This window comes from Helianthus annuus, chromosome 14 (assembly GCF_002127325.2).
Source record: "Helianthus annuus cultivar XRQ/B chromosome 14, HanXRQr2.0-SUNRISE, whole genome shotgun sequence".
Taxonomy (NCBI): Eukaryota; Viridiplantae; Streptophyta; class Magnoliopsida; order Asterales; family Asteraceae; genus Helianthus; species Helianthus annuus.
The window spans coordinates 36,651,540-36,669,295 of NC_035446.2; the positions used below are offsets into that span (position 1 = coordinate 36,651,540).

At 30.1% G+C, this 17,756-nt stretch overlaps 2 protein-coding genes across 3 annotated transcripts; both read left to right on the forward strand.

Moving 5' to 3' along the window:
• Positions 1 to 3,955: 3,955 nt before the first annotated feature.
• On the forward strand, positions 3,956 to 5,279 carry LOC110905399 (agamous-like MADS-box protein AGL62). Of its 2 annotated transcripts, none has more exons than XM_022151178.2 (2): positions 3,956 to 4,703; positions 5,122 to 5,279. In XM_022151178.2, the coding sequence occupies exon 1, from the start codon at positions 3,967 to 3,969 to the stop codon at positions 4,696 to 4,698; it is 732 nt and encodes a 243-aa protein (XP_022006870.2). In that variant the 5' UTR covers positions 3,956 to 3,966; the 3' UTR covers positions 4,699 to 4,703; positions 5,122 to 5,279. The 2 variants fall into 2 exon arrangements, with proteins under 2 accessions (XP_022006870.2, XP_035838439.1); XM_035982546.1 differs by having other exon boundaries at positions 5,133 to 5,279.
• A 9,668-nt stretch (positions 5,280 to 14,947) lies between these two features.
• Positions 14,948 to 16,418, forward strand: LOC110908261 (CRIB domain-containing protein RIC4). Its single transcript, XM_022153176.2, has 3 exons — positions 14,948 to 15,210; positions 15,444 to 15,614; positions 15,991 to 16,418. The coding sequence occupies exons 1-3, from the start codon at positions 15,081 to 15,083 to the stop codon at positions 16,278 to 16,280; spliced, it is 591 nt and encodes a 196-aa protein (XP_022008868.1). The 5' UTR covers positions 14,948 to 15,080; the 3' UTR covers positions 16,281 to 16,418.
• The last annotated feature ends 1,338 nt before the right edge of the window (positions 16,419 to 17,756 follow it).

Sequence of the window (17,756 nt, forward strand, 5' to 3'; positions counted from 1 at the left end):
ATGACATCTTGACATAAACTAACTTCTTGAACAAAAGGGGCCGCGCGCATCCACTGGTTTCCTGAAATACATGTAAGTTTTGAAAATCGTCAACAAAAGTTGGTGTGAATTCATGCAGTTTGTGTAAAACATATGAGTAGTAGTTGTAAGAATCATGGTATGTAATTGTAAAATGTACTTGAAAAGTGTATTCTGTAAATGTAAGGAAATCAAGATTGCTAATGTTTCGCGAGGACATTAACATGTGTGACAACATAGGAAGCATCCAAACCATAGGCATTTTTCCGTCAATTCATGACTCGAGGCACAAAAGCACTCTTAAGCTAAATAGAGGGCCAAGAGTGAGGCTGCCTGAAACCCATTAAATCTAACCTTTCGCTCCCCGGTCTAGGTGTATAGTTGATTAATGGTACTTAAGTCTCACCCTATCCGTAATATGATCTATGCATCGTTCCTTAGTTTTGTTCCAACATACCATAGTACATGTATTTTCCTCAAAGTTTAGAAAACAAGAAAATGTTTAAAAGTGGGGACATGAACTCACAGATTTGTGTCTTCAGCGTCGAAACTCCACCGGTGTTTGTCTTGTAGATGACGTAACCTATAAACGTTCTACCTACGTTAATCGCCTATACTTGTAACTCACTAAGTACAAGTTACCATCTTGATTTATGTATTTATTTTGTTTTAATCGTATAAGTTCATCATGTGTATTAGTCGTGCCCATGATGGTCGGGTCTCGCCCGTTCGTCGCATTATTGTAAATCGGACTTGTATTTTTTCACTTGTGAGTATATATATTTTATTCCCAAATATATATATATATATATATATATATATATATATATATATATATATATATATATATATATATATTTGTATTTATACTATTTGAAAATGATATATGTTAAAAAATAATATATATTTTTAACTTAACCAAATATATGATACTTATATTATTTTTTTCAAAATAAATATCAGTAATTTGTTAAATAATATTTCCAATATTATTTTAGTATAAGTATACTTAGAGAAGTATACTTGTATTTAGGTGTAAATACTTATGTATTTTACATTAATTGCCAAAAATCAATTCTTTGATTTTTAATACTTTCCGAAATTATATTTCTTAAAATAATATATTATTAAGTTTTGTTTACAATATATATTTTGTCATACTTATCAGGTATGTGTATATATATATATATATATATATATATATATATATATATATATATATATATATATATATATATATATATATATATATTGTCATTTATCCGAATTTGTATCATTTCCATTAATTGGTAGTAATTATATATATTTGTCCAACTATGTGTGTGTGTGTGTGTGTGTGTGTATATGTCTAATAACGTCCAAATATTGTCCAAGTCCAAGTATTTGTGAGGAATATATTTATATTAATATATATTTTGTATCTTGTCCAAACACCCATTTATGGGGAATTTTGTAGATATTATATATAAATATTTTCCTTGTATCTTTTTATGTGTATTTTGCTATTTACACTCCTTTGGAGTATTTAGTGTATTTTTAAGTTCCTAAACACTAATACATATATTACACATAATATACACTTAGCACATCACTTTTGTGACCACTAAATATATATATTTCCTAAAAATATACATACTTATAATTGTTTTTATTTTTGAAGAAAAGTTTGTTTTCTTAACTTGAAATTTGGTGTAAAAATTAGGGAAATCTTTGTAAATTATTTTTGAACAAATTTTGTAGAAAATTTTCACCAAACTAAATATTTTTCTAAGTGTCAAAATTTTATAAAATTTTGACATAGTTTCCCCTAAAAATGGAGGTTTCCCATGTTTTTAAAACATGTATTTATTTTCTTTAAATCATCAAAATTCAAGTTTCAACAAATTTAACAAGTAACAACCACAAAAATCATCATGTTTAATCTTATGATGAACTTGAATATTCTTAAATATATGTAGTCTTTCAAATCTACACTTTAAACACTTAGATCTTTCCAAATCAAGTATTCTTGTTAAACTTTAGTAAACTTTTATGAAACTTTCTTTCACAAAATTAACCATCCATAAGTTTAATTATTCTATGATCATGAAAAACATACTTTAACACCATTTTCATACTCACTTTGAAGACCTTCAAGTTCACCATCAAGTTTCTTCGTGGATTTTTCAACATCCATGCTTAAACTTGTTAGATCTAAGCTTCTAACAAGCTTACACATGACCGATCTAACTAAAAACACAAGATCAACATCAACAACTTCATAACATACATCAAACAACACTAAAATAACTTGTTTTCACTTCGATTATGTTAGATTTTCGTGTTCTCATCTTTTATAGTTTAGGTTCTTAGATGGTGTAACTTGTACATAACCTTAACGTGAAGTAAAGATGAGTGTATGAAGCTTACCACTAGCTCTTGTGGCTAGGGAAGTGGCAAAGAACTCAAGAAGAAGAATATTGATGAAGAAATGGTGGTTAAAAGCTCCAAGTGATGGTCCTTCAACTTCTAATGCTTTACACCTTCTTAGATCATCTTCTAACACCCTTATACAACCTTGGATCTCCTTGAATATGAAGGAAAATGTGGATGTGTGTGTGTTCTTGAGACCGAGAGCAAGGGAGAAGAGAGGGAGGAAGAAGGTTTCAAATTTGTGAAAAGGTGAAAGTGAAGATAAGTGTTTAGGACTTGTGGTTTTATACAAAATCTTTCAAAATAACATTAACCAAAGGTCTCCATGTTTTTGGCATCTTTGACTAACCAAATGGTTAGTCAAATGGGGGTGTTTGTGGGCCACTTTGGGGCCGACCTAAACCAAGGTGGGTTATACGTAAGTTTTTGGAAGTAGGGGGGTTAAAGAGGTAAGTTAAGAGATTTAATGTAAAGTTAAGTGTGTTTAAGTATCGTTATGATTTTTAGTGTGTTCTATCATCGTAACTAGCTTTAAAACATCAAAACTATGTTTCTAGTCTATTTTTTGTGTTTTGGGTAGTGTCTGGTTAATCGTTCGGTTGTCGGTTCATTAATGTGCTAAGTTGTGAATTTTACAAGGTATGAAGTACCTTTTGTGACATGTTTTCATTCTGGACACTTTGCAAGTTATTTTGGATGTCTTATACTACTTTCTGCAAATTATTTTAATGTTTAAATGCTTACTTTTGCTGAAATATGAAGAATTCTGCGTCTAAAGTGCGTTTCGGACAGTTTTTAGTGCTTATTTTAGTTTCCTGAAAGTGTTAAGGTAAACCTTTGTTCACACACTTGGGTTTTAATGTATTTTTGATGTTGGACCTACATCTAAGTTCTAAATCTATCGTTTAACTGCACGCTGAAGTTGTGCTGACACAACTTGTCTAACCGGTGAGTTTACTAATCATTTTGACGCAACGCTTAATGTATTGCACAATGCGATAAATGAAGTATGAAACATGCATGAATTCATATGTTCAACATGTAAGCATTTAATGTTGACGTTTAAACACATAAATGCAGGAAATAAATAATTATTAAAATAGTACGAAAATTACCGGTTTCGTGTCAGTTGTCACAAGTTGTTGTAGGGGGGTTGGGCAAATCGTCCATTATCTCATTGTTCTTTTTAAAACCATTATCAAGTACAAAATTAAATTCTGGTTTTATATTAATGTAATGTAATTGTTTGATATTGTGTTTCGATTAAATGAATTATATTTATTGCTTTACATTTTAGAGTTGTGACTATAACAATATATTGGAATGTTTAAATTATTATCACCTGATCTTTGAAGTTTTCTTATTGTGTAAAAATCTATAGTTGACCAAGAAATTATACGCATGAAACTCATTAGGAAAAACATTAAAACATGATCTATATGGAAGTAATTTAAATTTGAAATATATATAAGCATATATGGGAAAACATTTAGTACTGTTATTAGTGTATCCAAAACATGGTGAAATGAGTATAGTATGATGTGGCCTTTATATATGGTTAATGTTTTTACATTTGAACAAATAAAGCAAAAAAATTTGATTACATTTGTTACTCATCTCACAATGATGCCAAAAAAGAGTAAAGGTCGCCAAAAGATCCAAATGGCAAGAATGGAGAAAGAAAGCAACTTATTGGTAACCTTCTCCAAACGTCGTTCGGGTCTGTTCAAGAAAGCGAGTGAGCTTTGCATCTTGTGCGGGGTGGAAATCGCAATCATTGTTTTCTCTCCGGGGAAAAAGGTATTCTCCTTCGGTCATCCATCTGTAGAGATTATCGTTGATCGTTTTCTCAAGCAAAATCCACCACTGTATTCAAGCACGACGCAACTTATGGAGGCACATCGAAATGCCAATATCCATGAACTCAATAGGCAACTCGCCTATGAGATTAGTCATTTGGAGATTGAGAAGAACAAAAGTGAAGAGCTTACAAAGATTAGGAAAGAAGGTATTGACAATCATTGGTGGGAAGCACCAATAGAGAGCCTAGGCATAGAAGAGCTTGAGCGGTTGAAGGTGGCTATGGGGTTTCTAAAAAAAGACATTGAGGAACAGAAGAAGAGGATCGTGGCGGCTAACCCACTCCAAATCGTTCCAGTGTCTGCTCCCAATGGTATCGGTGGCGAGTACATTGCTAAGGGTTCTGGACTTGATTTAGCAATGACTCCACATGGTTTTGTGCTTGGATTTGGAAATTTCAGTCGCTGAGTCAGGTAATTTGTTGTGTTTTTTTTAATTTCCATGGGGCAATTTTTTTTTTTTCTTTACATATAAAGGTTTAACCAAAAGTCAAATAAAAACCACAAACAAGCATTAAACTAGCTAGCTAAAGTCAAAAGTGTTCGAAGGTTTGTTATTCACTATCATATGTTTTTGCGTTGCATGCAAATCTTAAGAGTTTCTTTTATATATGTTTCACTTATTTATGTTTTGGCACCAAATTCAACATCAGACATGAAACTTTATCAAAATTTTGGGTAATAAAATTTTCTATGATTTATCAAAAAGTGTTAGCAAACATTCTATCCAACCAAGACAAACACTTGAATTTGGGTGTGATAATTGAACTTCAAATAAATGGAATAATAAGTAGCAATTTCCTTTTAACTTGAATCTTGTTTGTATTTCAAGATGACGAACAGGGTGGAGACGGTGATCCATCCGAGTAATTTGAGAGTGTGTTAAGTTCATGAAGTTGTTGATGCTATTGCAAAGGAGTAAATTTTCCATCAAATTTCAAAGTTATTCCTGTACTGTTATTTAAAGTATTCTATGAAACATTACTTGTTACCCCCTAAATTTAATAACTAGAATTGAGTTGCAAACGGAAGCAGGTCGCAAATTTAACTCTTATTTTAATAGTTTCATGAAATCAAACTCATATTGTAATACCCATTATCAGTAGGCTTGTATGCTTGAACCCTTCCTTACACACAAGTATTTAAAAAATAAGAACCAAACATTTAATACACGAAGTCATAAAAATTTACTTATTTATTGTCCTTGGGAAGGCTCAAATGAAAACCACTAGTTATTGTGAAAACTCGAAAACTAATTAAAAAAAGCCAAAAAAACATACAAAAAAATTTTTTTTTAATTTTTTTTTTCAAACCAAATTTCGCAGGTTTTTTAATATAAAAAAATTTCAAAAAAAAAAAATTTGTGTAGTGCACATGTGTAATACTGCACATGTGTATGTGTACTACACATGTGTATTATTACACATGTGCACTACACAAATTTTTTTTTTAAAAGTTTTTTTTATATATAAAAACTAGCGATTTTTATAAAAAAAAATTGAAAAAAAAAATTGTGTGTTTTTTTAGGCTTTTTTTAGTTAGTTTTCGAGTTTTCACAATAAAAATGGTTTTTATTTGAACCATCCCCTATTGTCCTTTAACTTCTAAAAAATACAATCCTTGATCCGATCCGAGACTTGCAGACCAACATAACTACACTAGAACCTTATCTATACATGGTTATACACGGTAAGTGTTAGTATAAACCATATAACTAATCCAACTGTTGTTAAAACTTCAAAAGAAATCATGTAAATATTATGACCCAACGTAGAGTGCAGCGTAACACAGAAAGATCTTAGCGTAGCATACAACACTAGCGTGAGCCACACCGCGTGTTGTATAGATCTGGATAGCCAACGACCCGTTACTTCGCCCCACTTTAAATTTACATGCCAAAACCCAAATTAAATGTATTTAAGTACTAAAAAAACAAAACAAACTTCATATTGATACTTTAACAAACCAAACCGCTAACGTAACAAAACAAATCAAAATAAACCAAACCGATACCGACAGAAGGAGCACTGCGTTGCAGATTGTTACCGCCGTAGCATCGCGCGGGTTTCCTACTGTTGTGTATATATATATATATATATATAGAGGGAGGGGCTTATGCGAGAACCACCCTTATTGTGAGAACCTTGAGAACCAATGTGAACACAACCTAAAATAACTAAAAAAACCTAACCCTCACCACCCCCCCCCCCAAAAAAAAAACCTAAACCCCCCCACCCCCCCCCCCAAAAAAGACCTAACCCCCCCCCCCACCCCCCAAGCTAAAATGCTAAAAACTAAACCCCCAAAAAAACCTAAAAAAATCTAAAAAATCAAAAACAAATCTAAAAAAAAAAAATTTTAACATTTTTTATGCTCAAATCGCTACTTTTAGTGGCCAAAATATTTTTTTTTTTTTTTTAAATTTGTGTGATTTTTAGCTATTTTTAGGCATTTTTGGTGTGTTCACATTGGTTCTCGCGGTTCTCACAATAAGAGGTGGTTCTCGCATGATCTTCTCCATATATATATATATATATATATACATATATATATATATATATATATATATATATATATATATATATATATATATATATATATATATATACATATATATATATATATATATATATATATATATATATATATATATATATGGGGTAAGGTCCATTTGACAACCACTCTTATTGCGAGAAACATGAGAACCAATGTGAACACATAAAAATACCTAAAAAAATCCAAAAATCCCACATTTTTTTAATATTTTTCTCATAAAAATCGCTATATTTTGTTACAAAAAAAAAAACGTTTTTTTTTTCGAGTAATGGTTATGGATGCACATGTGCATATGTATCATTTCTTGGACAAATTCCATAATATATTACCAGTAGTAGAAAAATTCACTTTCATACATTACCATATGTAATACACTACTGTTTACATTACCAACATTAGAAATGCACATGTGCATCTATACGTATCAACATGAAATAAGGTGTTTTGGTACAAAAAGTTTGTGATTTTAAATAATGAAGTAGGCTCATATACATGTGTTTTGGTTAGTTATATCTAGTGGTTGATGGTTTGATTATATTTGTATGGATGGTAGGCCCATATACATGTAATATGTTGTTTGGATGGTATAAAGGGTGTTGATATATATATAATAAAGTGAAATATTGGTAATAATATTGTATTATGGATGGTAAAAAGCAATGGTATTGTATTACGGATGGTAGGAGGTAATGGTAGTGTAGTATGGATGGTATGATAGATGAAAGGGAATGTGTAGTCAAAGTGGTGTACTAAAACACGTTATAACATGTTCATATATATAGAAGCACATGTGCATTTCTAATGTTGTTAATGTTATACAAGTTCATACATATAGATGCACATGTGCATTTCTATTATTGTTAATGTAAAAAGTAGTGTATTATGAATGGTAGTGTAAATGAAATCGCAATTGTCTGATATTTGTAATGAATTACGAAATTTGTCAAAGAAACGATACAAATGTACATGTGCATAGATAACTGTTACTCGAAAAAAATTTTGAATTTTTTTATTATTGACGAAATATAACGATTTTTCCAAAAAAAAATAGTAAACAAAAATTTTGGGTTTTTTTAGATTTTTTTAGGTATTTTCTGGTTGTGTTCACATTGGCTCTCGCAATAAAGGGTGGTTCCTAACGGATCCTTCTCCTATATATATATAGGGTAAGGTTATTGTAAAAAAGGTTAAAAGTGTAAGAAGTGTGAGAAATATTATGGAGATGACAATCTAAATTAATTCAAAAAGGGTAAACAAGTAATTTTATCATTGATTTAATTAATTCAAAACCTTCCATAACCGCCACCTTATTTATAGGAACAAGATTTTTTTTAAAAGATCTCCATAAACACTACGAATAACACTGCAACCACTATTCAACACGTATATAACATCATTCAATAATTATATAACACCATTCAATATGTATATAACACCATTTTAAAGATCTCTATAAAAACACTACGAATAACACTGCAAAATCTCCATTCAACACATATATAACACCTTTCAATAATTGTATAACACAATTCAATAAGTATATAACACCATTCAATAAGTATATAACACTATTAAAGACACTACCTCCATTTCCAGAATGTGTTCTTAGTATACTGTTCATAGTGTGGTTATTGTACATGGTTTTTTAGACCTGCATGCATGGTGTTTTACATCTGCATGCTAGTAGATGTTCCAGATTCCATATGTTAAAAAACCATGGTATTTTAAACCTACATTCCAGTAGATGTTCTTCGCATGTTCATCGTATAGTGTTTTACACCTGCATTCTAATATGTGTTTAAAACACCACGCTTTGAATCACAATACAATTAAAACACCACTGTATGAACATAGACAAAACATCATGGGCTAAACATCTGATCGAAACATATTTTTTTCTCCATATAAGTATAGCAATATGGTACTCATATTAAAGATAAAAAACCCTCATTATTATGGTGTAATTTTTTTAAAAAAGTCACGTATAAAAAGTTATTGACGTTTAAAAAAGACAGGAGAAGTTGCATGTGCATTAATGTTAGTTTCTTAATTTAAAAATGTTAAATTTACATGTATACCCTTAATCTAGAAAATTAATTTGTTTAATAGTAAACATTATTTACAATTTTTCCATTATGATCTCAACCATTAGATCAAAGATCTAATGGTGTAGATTCTTTCTTACCTATCTCATAAAAAACCCCTTTTTTTACAGGAACCTCTACCTATATATAGGAAAAGTGTAAAATACTAAATGCCTTAACGTACATCACGTACGACAATGTGCGTGATTATGTGTATAACATGCGTGATTAATGTTTTCATCATGCGTGATTAATGTTTTCCAACATGCGTGATTTCAGTTTTTTAGTTTATAACGTGCGTGATTTTCAAATGAACGTGCGTAATTATCTGTCGTACGTGATGTACGTTAAGCTGTATTGTACGTTAACTGGCCTTTGTGTATATATATATATAGAGAGAGAGAGAGAGGAAGGTTAACGTACAATAGCTCTTAACGTGCTACCAATACGACCAATAATTACGCACGTTCATTTGTAAATCACGCACGTTATCAAACTCAAAAACCCTAATCACGCATGTTGAAAAGATTAATCACGAACGTTATATACCCATAATCACGCATGCCCTAACTCCCAGTTCAAAATCGCATCCCTGTTCTACGGTCTGATACCATTGTTACTGACCCTGACTCCAATAATCAAAGCTTGATGAAGAAAAGTATCGATTTTTTTATAAAAAATTTTAAAAAAAAATTTCTATTTTTTATATTTTTTTTGGTTGTGTTCACATTGGTTCTCGCAATAAAGGGTGGTTCCTAAAGGATCCTTCTTCTATATATATATATATATATATATATATATATATATATATGTTTGTATATATATAAATAAAACTATGAATAAATAACCTAGTTAATTAGATGTTATGAAATGATAAAGAATCAAAGGATTCTAACCCATTTTATAAATCTTAAAAATAGAGGGACTAAAAAGGGACAAACTTGAAACATGTTTATTAAATAGAAATTTTAAAAATATAACACACAGTTGTGTGTGTTTTCCTGTTCGACCAAAATCCAGTGCAAACAGAGCTCTTCTTCTAAAACCCTAAATTCACTAAATACTCTCAAAATAAAAAAAAAGAAACAGATTTGGAATCAATTCCATGCAAAATTCATGATCACTATAGTTAGGAGATCACAAGGTATGTTCAATTTTGATATTTGGTGATGTTTTGATTTGTCATGAACTCTCATAAAAGAAATTCTTGAATGAATGTTTGATGTTCTGGCAAAATTGATATGATTATAAGTCTAGGAACAAACCCTAGATAAGAATTTAGTGATTTTGTTTCATAACCTAATGGTTGAATGATTAATTATATATATGCTATATGGGTTTTATGAACACAAGTATGAACACTTGGAATTATAGTGATGATTTGGTGTTACTTGATTGTTATGATACTAGTCTAGGTGTTGGTTATACCAAGTTGACGTTGAATATACCAAGTTGACTATAAGAGTGTATTTTATTTCTCTATCAGCATTAACGTTGAATATACCAAGTTGAATCTAATCAATTTAGCAATACCGTTGTTAAATCACCATTTGTCATTACAATTTGCCTTTTGGTACAAAAGCTAGCTTCAGGTCAGTTTATGTGAAGATCCACAAAGTAACGCAATCTAGCAACTTTGAATGTCTATCATCTAAGATGACTATGTGCCCTGTTAGTAATGTTATACATCATTTTCTATAAAACTCCTTATGGGTTCATAAACCTATATAAAATCTATAGAAAAAATAGTTTGGTGTCAAGCAAGCAAACAAAATATATGTTTTCCGGTTATACATTCTATAGTGTTTAATATTTAAAGAGAAATTGGGACCACCATAAAGAGCTGTCTAGAATAAATAGATGTAACGTCGAAGCATTACCGGATCTTGTTACGAAAAGATAGCAACGCACTCTATTAATGTATGTGAGCATGTAATAGTAAACTACCGAAATACCACTACTTTTAATTGAACGTTTTAACTTATTTAGAGCCAGGGAGCAAACTGGCGACAAACTCGAATGATTAGGGAGGAAAATGGCTATTTTTAAACTATTGGAGCAAAAACCGTTAAAATAACCAAACCACAGGGAGCAAAACGAAAGTTAACTATATATATGTATAGGAGAAGGATCCGTTAGGAAACCACCCTTTATTGCGAGAACCGCGAGAACTAGTGTGAACACAAACAGTAATACCTAAAAAAATCTAAAAAACACCCAAAATTTTTTTATTTTTTTTACTATTTTTTTGGAAAAATCGCTATATTTCGTTTATAATAAAAAATTAAAAAAAATTCAAAAAATGTAAAATAAAAAATTCGAGTCACAGTTATACATGTGCATTTGTATCATTTCTTTGACAAATTCCGTAATTTATAACAAATATTTGACAATTGCACTTTCATTTACAGTATCACGTGTAATATACTACTTTTTACGTTAACAATATTAGAAATGCACATGTGCATCTATATGTATCAACATGAAATAAGGTGTGTTGGTACACTACCTTCTCTTTCATCTATCATTCCATCCATAATACACAAACATGCACATGTGCATTTTTGTCATGTATTTGACAAATTCCATAATTCATTACAAATATTAGACAATTACGCTTTCATTTACACTACTATATGTAATACACTACCTTTTACATTACCAATATTAGAAATGCACATGTGCATCTATATGTATCAACATGAAATAAGGTGTTTTGGTACACTACTTTGAATACACTTTCCCTTTCATCTATCATACCATCCATAATACACTACCATTACCTCCTACCATCCATAATGCAATATCATTACCTCCTACCATCCATAATACAACACCATTACCAATATTTTCCCTTTGTTACATCTATATCAACACCATTTATACCATCCAATCATCAAATTACATCATAAAGTAACAACTATAGCCAAATCATCAACCACTATATATAACTAACCAAAAGACATGTATATGGGCCTACTTCTCCATTCAAAATCACAAACCTGTTGTACCAAAACATGTTATATCATGGTTATACCTAATGATGCACATGTGCATTTTGAATATTGGTAATGTAAAAAGTAGTGTATTACGGATGATATTGTAGATTAAAGTGCAATTGTCTATTACTGATAACGTATTACCGAATTTGTTGAAGTAATGATACGTATGCACATGTGCATGGATAACTGTTACTAAAAAAAACGTTTTTTTTTTTTTTTTGTAACTAAATATAGTGATTTTTGGTAGAAAAATATTAAAAAAATAAAAAATTTTTGAGTGCTTTTTTGATTTTTTTGTAGATTTTATTTTGTGTTCACATTGGTTCTCACGGTTCTCACAATAAGGGTGGTTCTCAAATGAACCTTACCCTATATATATATATATATATATATATATATATTCACGTATATGTGCATTTAATATTTTTGGGGTATTACAACAATATTAAAAGTGTAGTCTAAAAACAAACCATGCTACCCATAAAGTGAGGGCTTGGTTTTAGACTTGGGAAAATTGAAGGGTGTGATTATGCACATTAGTTTTAAAACCATGGAAAATCACGTTTCCAAGTAAAATAAAAGGAGTAGATTAAAATCATGGTGCGGCCTTTGTTTGATAAATTTTTCTTAACCATTAAACCAAACTGTGTCCTCCTGACTTTTCTGGTTGTATATACGGCAGAATGGCCCTTTCAAATTTCATAAATATGTTATGTTTATAAAAACAAAACAGTTTAGAAAAACTTCTAAAACAACCGGTTGATGAAAAACAACGTTATCAAAATTCATAAAATATCACGTCACAATGGTATATTTTGAGATAAACGTCGGACGATATAAACATTTAAAACAATTGGTCGGTTCTGAAACGATATAGCGAAAATTCACATCGAAACATAGATAAAAATAACCCGTGTGGAGCGTTGATATAAACAAACCAAACCCATAAAAGATCATGACCCATAAAAGATCATGTACCAGAAAATTCGGTAAAAACTCTAGATGATAACTTTATTAAAGTTCATGGGTTATAGTGTAAATTAGTCAAAGAAAAAGTAAGATAAAAAAAAAAGTATAATTTTATCAAAATTGAAGGGCTAAATGTTAAACTTATTAAAGATCAGGGGATAATTAAGCAATCTTAATTGTTATTGTTATATTAATAATAAAATAAGAAGCTACAACCATTCTAGCTATGGCTGGGTGGCAGAGACTTTTGACTTTGGAGAGAAAACCAAGATTCAAATCCTAACACAGTTAGATTAGATTTAATTTGGTGTAATTTAGGAGTAAAATTATCATAATATTACAACAAAAACAATTACAATAATAATAATAATAATAATAATAATAATAATAATAATAATAATAATAATTGCAAAAGATGAAAACTCATAACATTGAACCAAACTTATCCATAAAGATTTAACGGTCTGCCAAGACAATATTTCAACTTGAACATCCATGGTACACCAAGGGCTTTGGCAAACCATGATACATGACTAAAATTTGGACATTTAAAAAACTTATTAAATAACCAGGGCCAGCCTCAGGGGTGGGCTAGCGGCACCCTCGGTCGAGGCCCGTTTTTCCCCAGGGCCTTATATATGTGGGGGGGGGGGGTTTCCTAAGAGAAATACAAGTTAATTCTAATCCCACGTTTTAAGAGGATTTTTTTATACTTGTGTATATTGTTAGTTTTTAATTATTCACATATGTAAATTGTCAATTTTTAAACTATATATACGCGTATATTATGAAACATATATGTACTAAACTTATTTTTCAACTTTAAACTTGTATTTTACACATATGTACACTAGAAAAAAACATGTTCAGAACCATAATATTTCTTTATATACGTATATATACAATCGTTTATACACATTTGTACATAGATGTACATTAACAAACATTGATGTACAATACGTATGTTTCAATTTCAAACACGTATATGCATATATGGATAGTTAAAGATTGACAATATACACATGGCTATATATCCAAAAAAAATTAACAGAAAAAGTTGCGATTTTTTCCAAAAAAATAATTGCATCTTTTTTCCATTTTAATTAGGAAAAGTGTGTGGTCCAGAATTGTTCACAAGGTTCTTAATTACCCTAATGATTTCTATAAGTGCAATAACCTACGTGTAACTGTGTGTTAATTGTTATGCGATTTTGGTTTACATAAGTCAAATGAGAGTTTAGCTAAATGAGAGTTTAGAGTTAAAATCTGATTTCTTTCAAAGTTTATAAGTCAACCCTTAACTTTCAAGTTTACTTTAAAAATCTTCTCGCGGCTTTGCCCACCGCTAGAAGAAAAAAGTCTCTAGATGTTTAGACAGAAGAGGTTAGGGGTTTAATACCCGAAGAGTATAACATTTAGACAAAAGAAGTTAAGGGTTCAATACCCGAAGAGTATAACATTTAGCCGCTAAAAAATACTTACCTAAAAATATTTTTGAGACCTTAATTTCGTTGTGCTAATTTTTAACAATGTTATATTACTTCTTTAATCTAAATAAATGCATGACCGACCAATTGACCATCTCCATTTTGACAAGTAGCAGTACAATGAAATTGATAACCAATGATCATGGATTGCTGGTGAAAGACTCTTCGGTGGTTGTGGTAGACTCCACTTTCTAAATTTGCTTACTTTTCTTCAAGTATACAATACATAAAAACTCCACCGGAAACTAATATTTGAAAAGCACATATTTACTATATTATTGTACCTTTCGTTTCAAGAGTTCTAAATTGTTTATATATTTATTAATTCAGTATTAAGTTCAAATTAATACATGACTATATATGTAACATTATAATCTTTAATAATAAAACTCTTCATTATTCTGACATTATATATATACACACTAAATACTTATAATACTTGAGATTTGGAGCCATGGAGGGGTCTCTAATTAATTAATCTCTCTACCAAACTCCAAACACTGAATTCACATATGGACTCCATTCTCCAAAAGGTGATGGAGTTGTCATTACGGGCAGAATCATGATATCTTCTTTACAAAGCATCCTCAACCATTTACGTCTATAACTAACTCAACTCTATTCTTACAATTGAACCTCAGAAAACAACTACCACTACCACCACCATCGTTTATTTTCCTGCCACCTGTCGCGATGATGAAAGATCGAATGGAACGTCTTGTAGCTTTTCCCTTTGTTACCGGTTGTGTCTCTGCAGCTAGTGTCGCAGTTTGTGTTCAACATGGTAGAAGAGCGAAAGAAGATATTGACTCTTCTCATATGGGTCTCTCTCCAGCTCCAGCAATTTTTTCTAATAACAAATTTGCTTAAAATTTGAATGAATATTTTTACATAATTATGAACATTCATGTGTTCCTTTCTCAGTTGATCTAAATAGATTATCCTCTTTTATCATACAAGTAAACCAATCATCTTAACTTGTTCTAAAACTGAATATCATTACATAAATGGGATAATATTCTTGTTAGCATATTTATGTGTTTTATGTGATTGTAGTGTGTAGATCATTTGGTATTCCCAAGGATCAAAAAGATGAAGAAGGAGCACCAACTTCAAGTGACAACATGATGAAACACTCATTTAGGTTCACATCACTTTCAAAGCCTAATGTCTCCATTGGCCTTCAAAGGCTCACCAAGAGTATCAAAAATTTGTCTCAATCACTCGGTAGGCTAATTCTTTTTTTTTTTTTTTTTTTGTATTTTACAAATATAAACGACTGTTGAGTTAAAACATTGTTTTTTGGAGAATGAACATTCTTGAATGCAAATGTTATTTCTTTCACAAAAAAACTAATAAATAAATTGTATATTTTTTGTATTTTTTATACTCTAAACTTTAAGTATTTACCGACTGACTTATCTATCTATAAGTCTATAAATATAACCATATTCATCATTTATATGTGTTATGCATGGTTTTCTAAGAAACCACCCGTGTTTGCACACGGGTCTTACCGATAGATAATTATAAAAAAATAACAAATATAAACCTATTATAGCGCTATTAGTTCATTGGACTTGTATTGTATTTGTTGTTCTAGTGTTCAAGGACGGCGAGATGGATGAAGTGCATATGGAACTGGAAATCGGGCTTCCAACCGATGTAAAGCATGTGGCACATGTTGGATTCGACGGATCTGTAACCTCGGAAGCAAACCGCAATAATGGCGATCTCAATCCCTCGGATTTTCTTGGGTTTTGCCCTATTTCTTTCGCCGAGCTCGAGGAGCGGCTTGCTATGTGTGCGCCACTGGATGCAGCTCATAATGTGGGAAATGTTCGACCTGATGCTATACAAGCTAGTAAGAAAACAGAAGCGAGTATGGCGTGAAAAATTTTGATCATATATATTAAAAGCACCAATTGTCTTTGTTCTATTTGTTTAAATAACCTACATATATTCGTTACTTGGATGTACTTAAAAAAAGGGGAGTGAACTGCTAAAATCATCCCTGAGGTTTGACTCAAATTGCTAGATCAGTCCAAAATCAACTTTTTTTGCTAAAACAGTCCCTGAGCCTAGTTTCTGTTGTTATTTCAGTCCAATAAATTAACACCGTTAGAACCTCCGTTAATGAATGGGTAAAACTGCTAAATTCGTCCCTGAGGTTTGATTCAAGTTGCTAGATCAGTCCAAAATCAAGTTTTTTGAATTTGTTAATTATAAACTTATTTAGGTATATAATTTTTCTAGACTTACATTAATTTTTTGAATTTGTTAATTATAAACTTATGTAGATTATAAACTTATTTAGGTATATAATTTTTCTAGACTTACATTAATTTTTTGAACTTGTTAATTATAAACTTATGTAGATTATAAACTTATTTAGGTATATAAATCATTAATATCACAAGATTATAAATTTATTTAAGGCGGGTCCAGTTATATTTATGTTCGTTGAATAAATCATTAATATCACAAGAGAAAAAAAATGTAAATGACAGGTTCTTAATGCATCAATACTTGTACCAAATGCATTACATATTTTCTTAAATGTCTTAAAATTTAAGATAAATTACAAGTCTACCCTAAATATATAATTTAAATTTGTGTTTAGTTATAAAAATATAAACAGAATGTAGCTCTTTTGGAGAGCGCAATTTTATTTGACCTGTCTTAAATACTGGTTTGACCCGAACCCGTTTTGACTCAAACCAAAATAATCCTTTTTATGAGACTTGTTCTGGCACGACATGTTGTCCGACCTCACCTGAATGATAAGTATTATTAAATAAGAAACCACTTAGTTAAGTAGAAAAAATGAATAAAAGAACTTTATAATACAAATATTAAATTAAAATAATTGATAAATATTAAAAATTAAATATTACGAATTAAATAAAAACAAATAAAAATTATGTTAATTTCTTAATATTTAAATTTACATATAATGTTTGTATTTTTCATAACTAAATATTGTTTAAATTAACTGTTGTCTTATTTAAATCCTTAAATAAATACTAAATATTTACATGGTAACAACAACAACAGCAACAACATCAAAATAAAATCAGTATTTAAGGCTGGGCCGGTTAAATTACGCTCTTCAAAAAAGCTACATTTATATTTTTAAAACTAATTTTATTTAAATTAAATTAAGTATTATCTTATTTAAATACTTAAGTATATAATTAGTAAATATTTAATAATAATAATAATAATAATAATCAAAATAACTAAGAAATAATTTTTCAAAATAACTAGCAAAAGGATTTTTTCTCTTGTGATATTAATGATTTATATACCTAAATAAGTTTATAATCTAAATAAGTTTATAATTAACAAATTCAAAAAATTAATGCA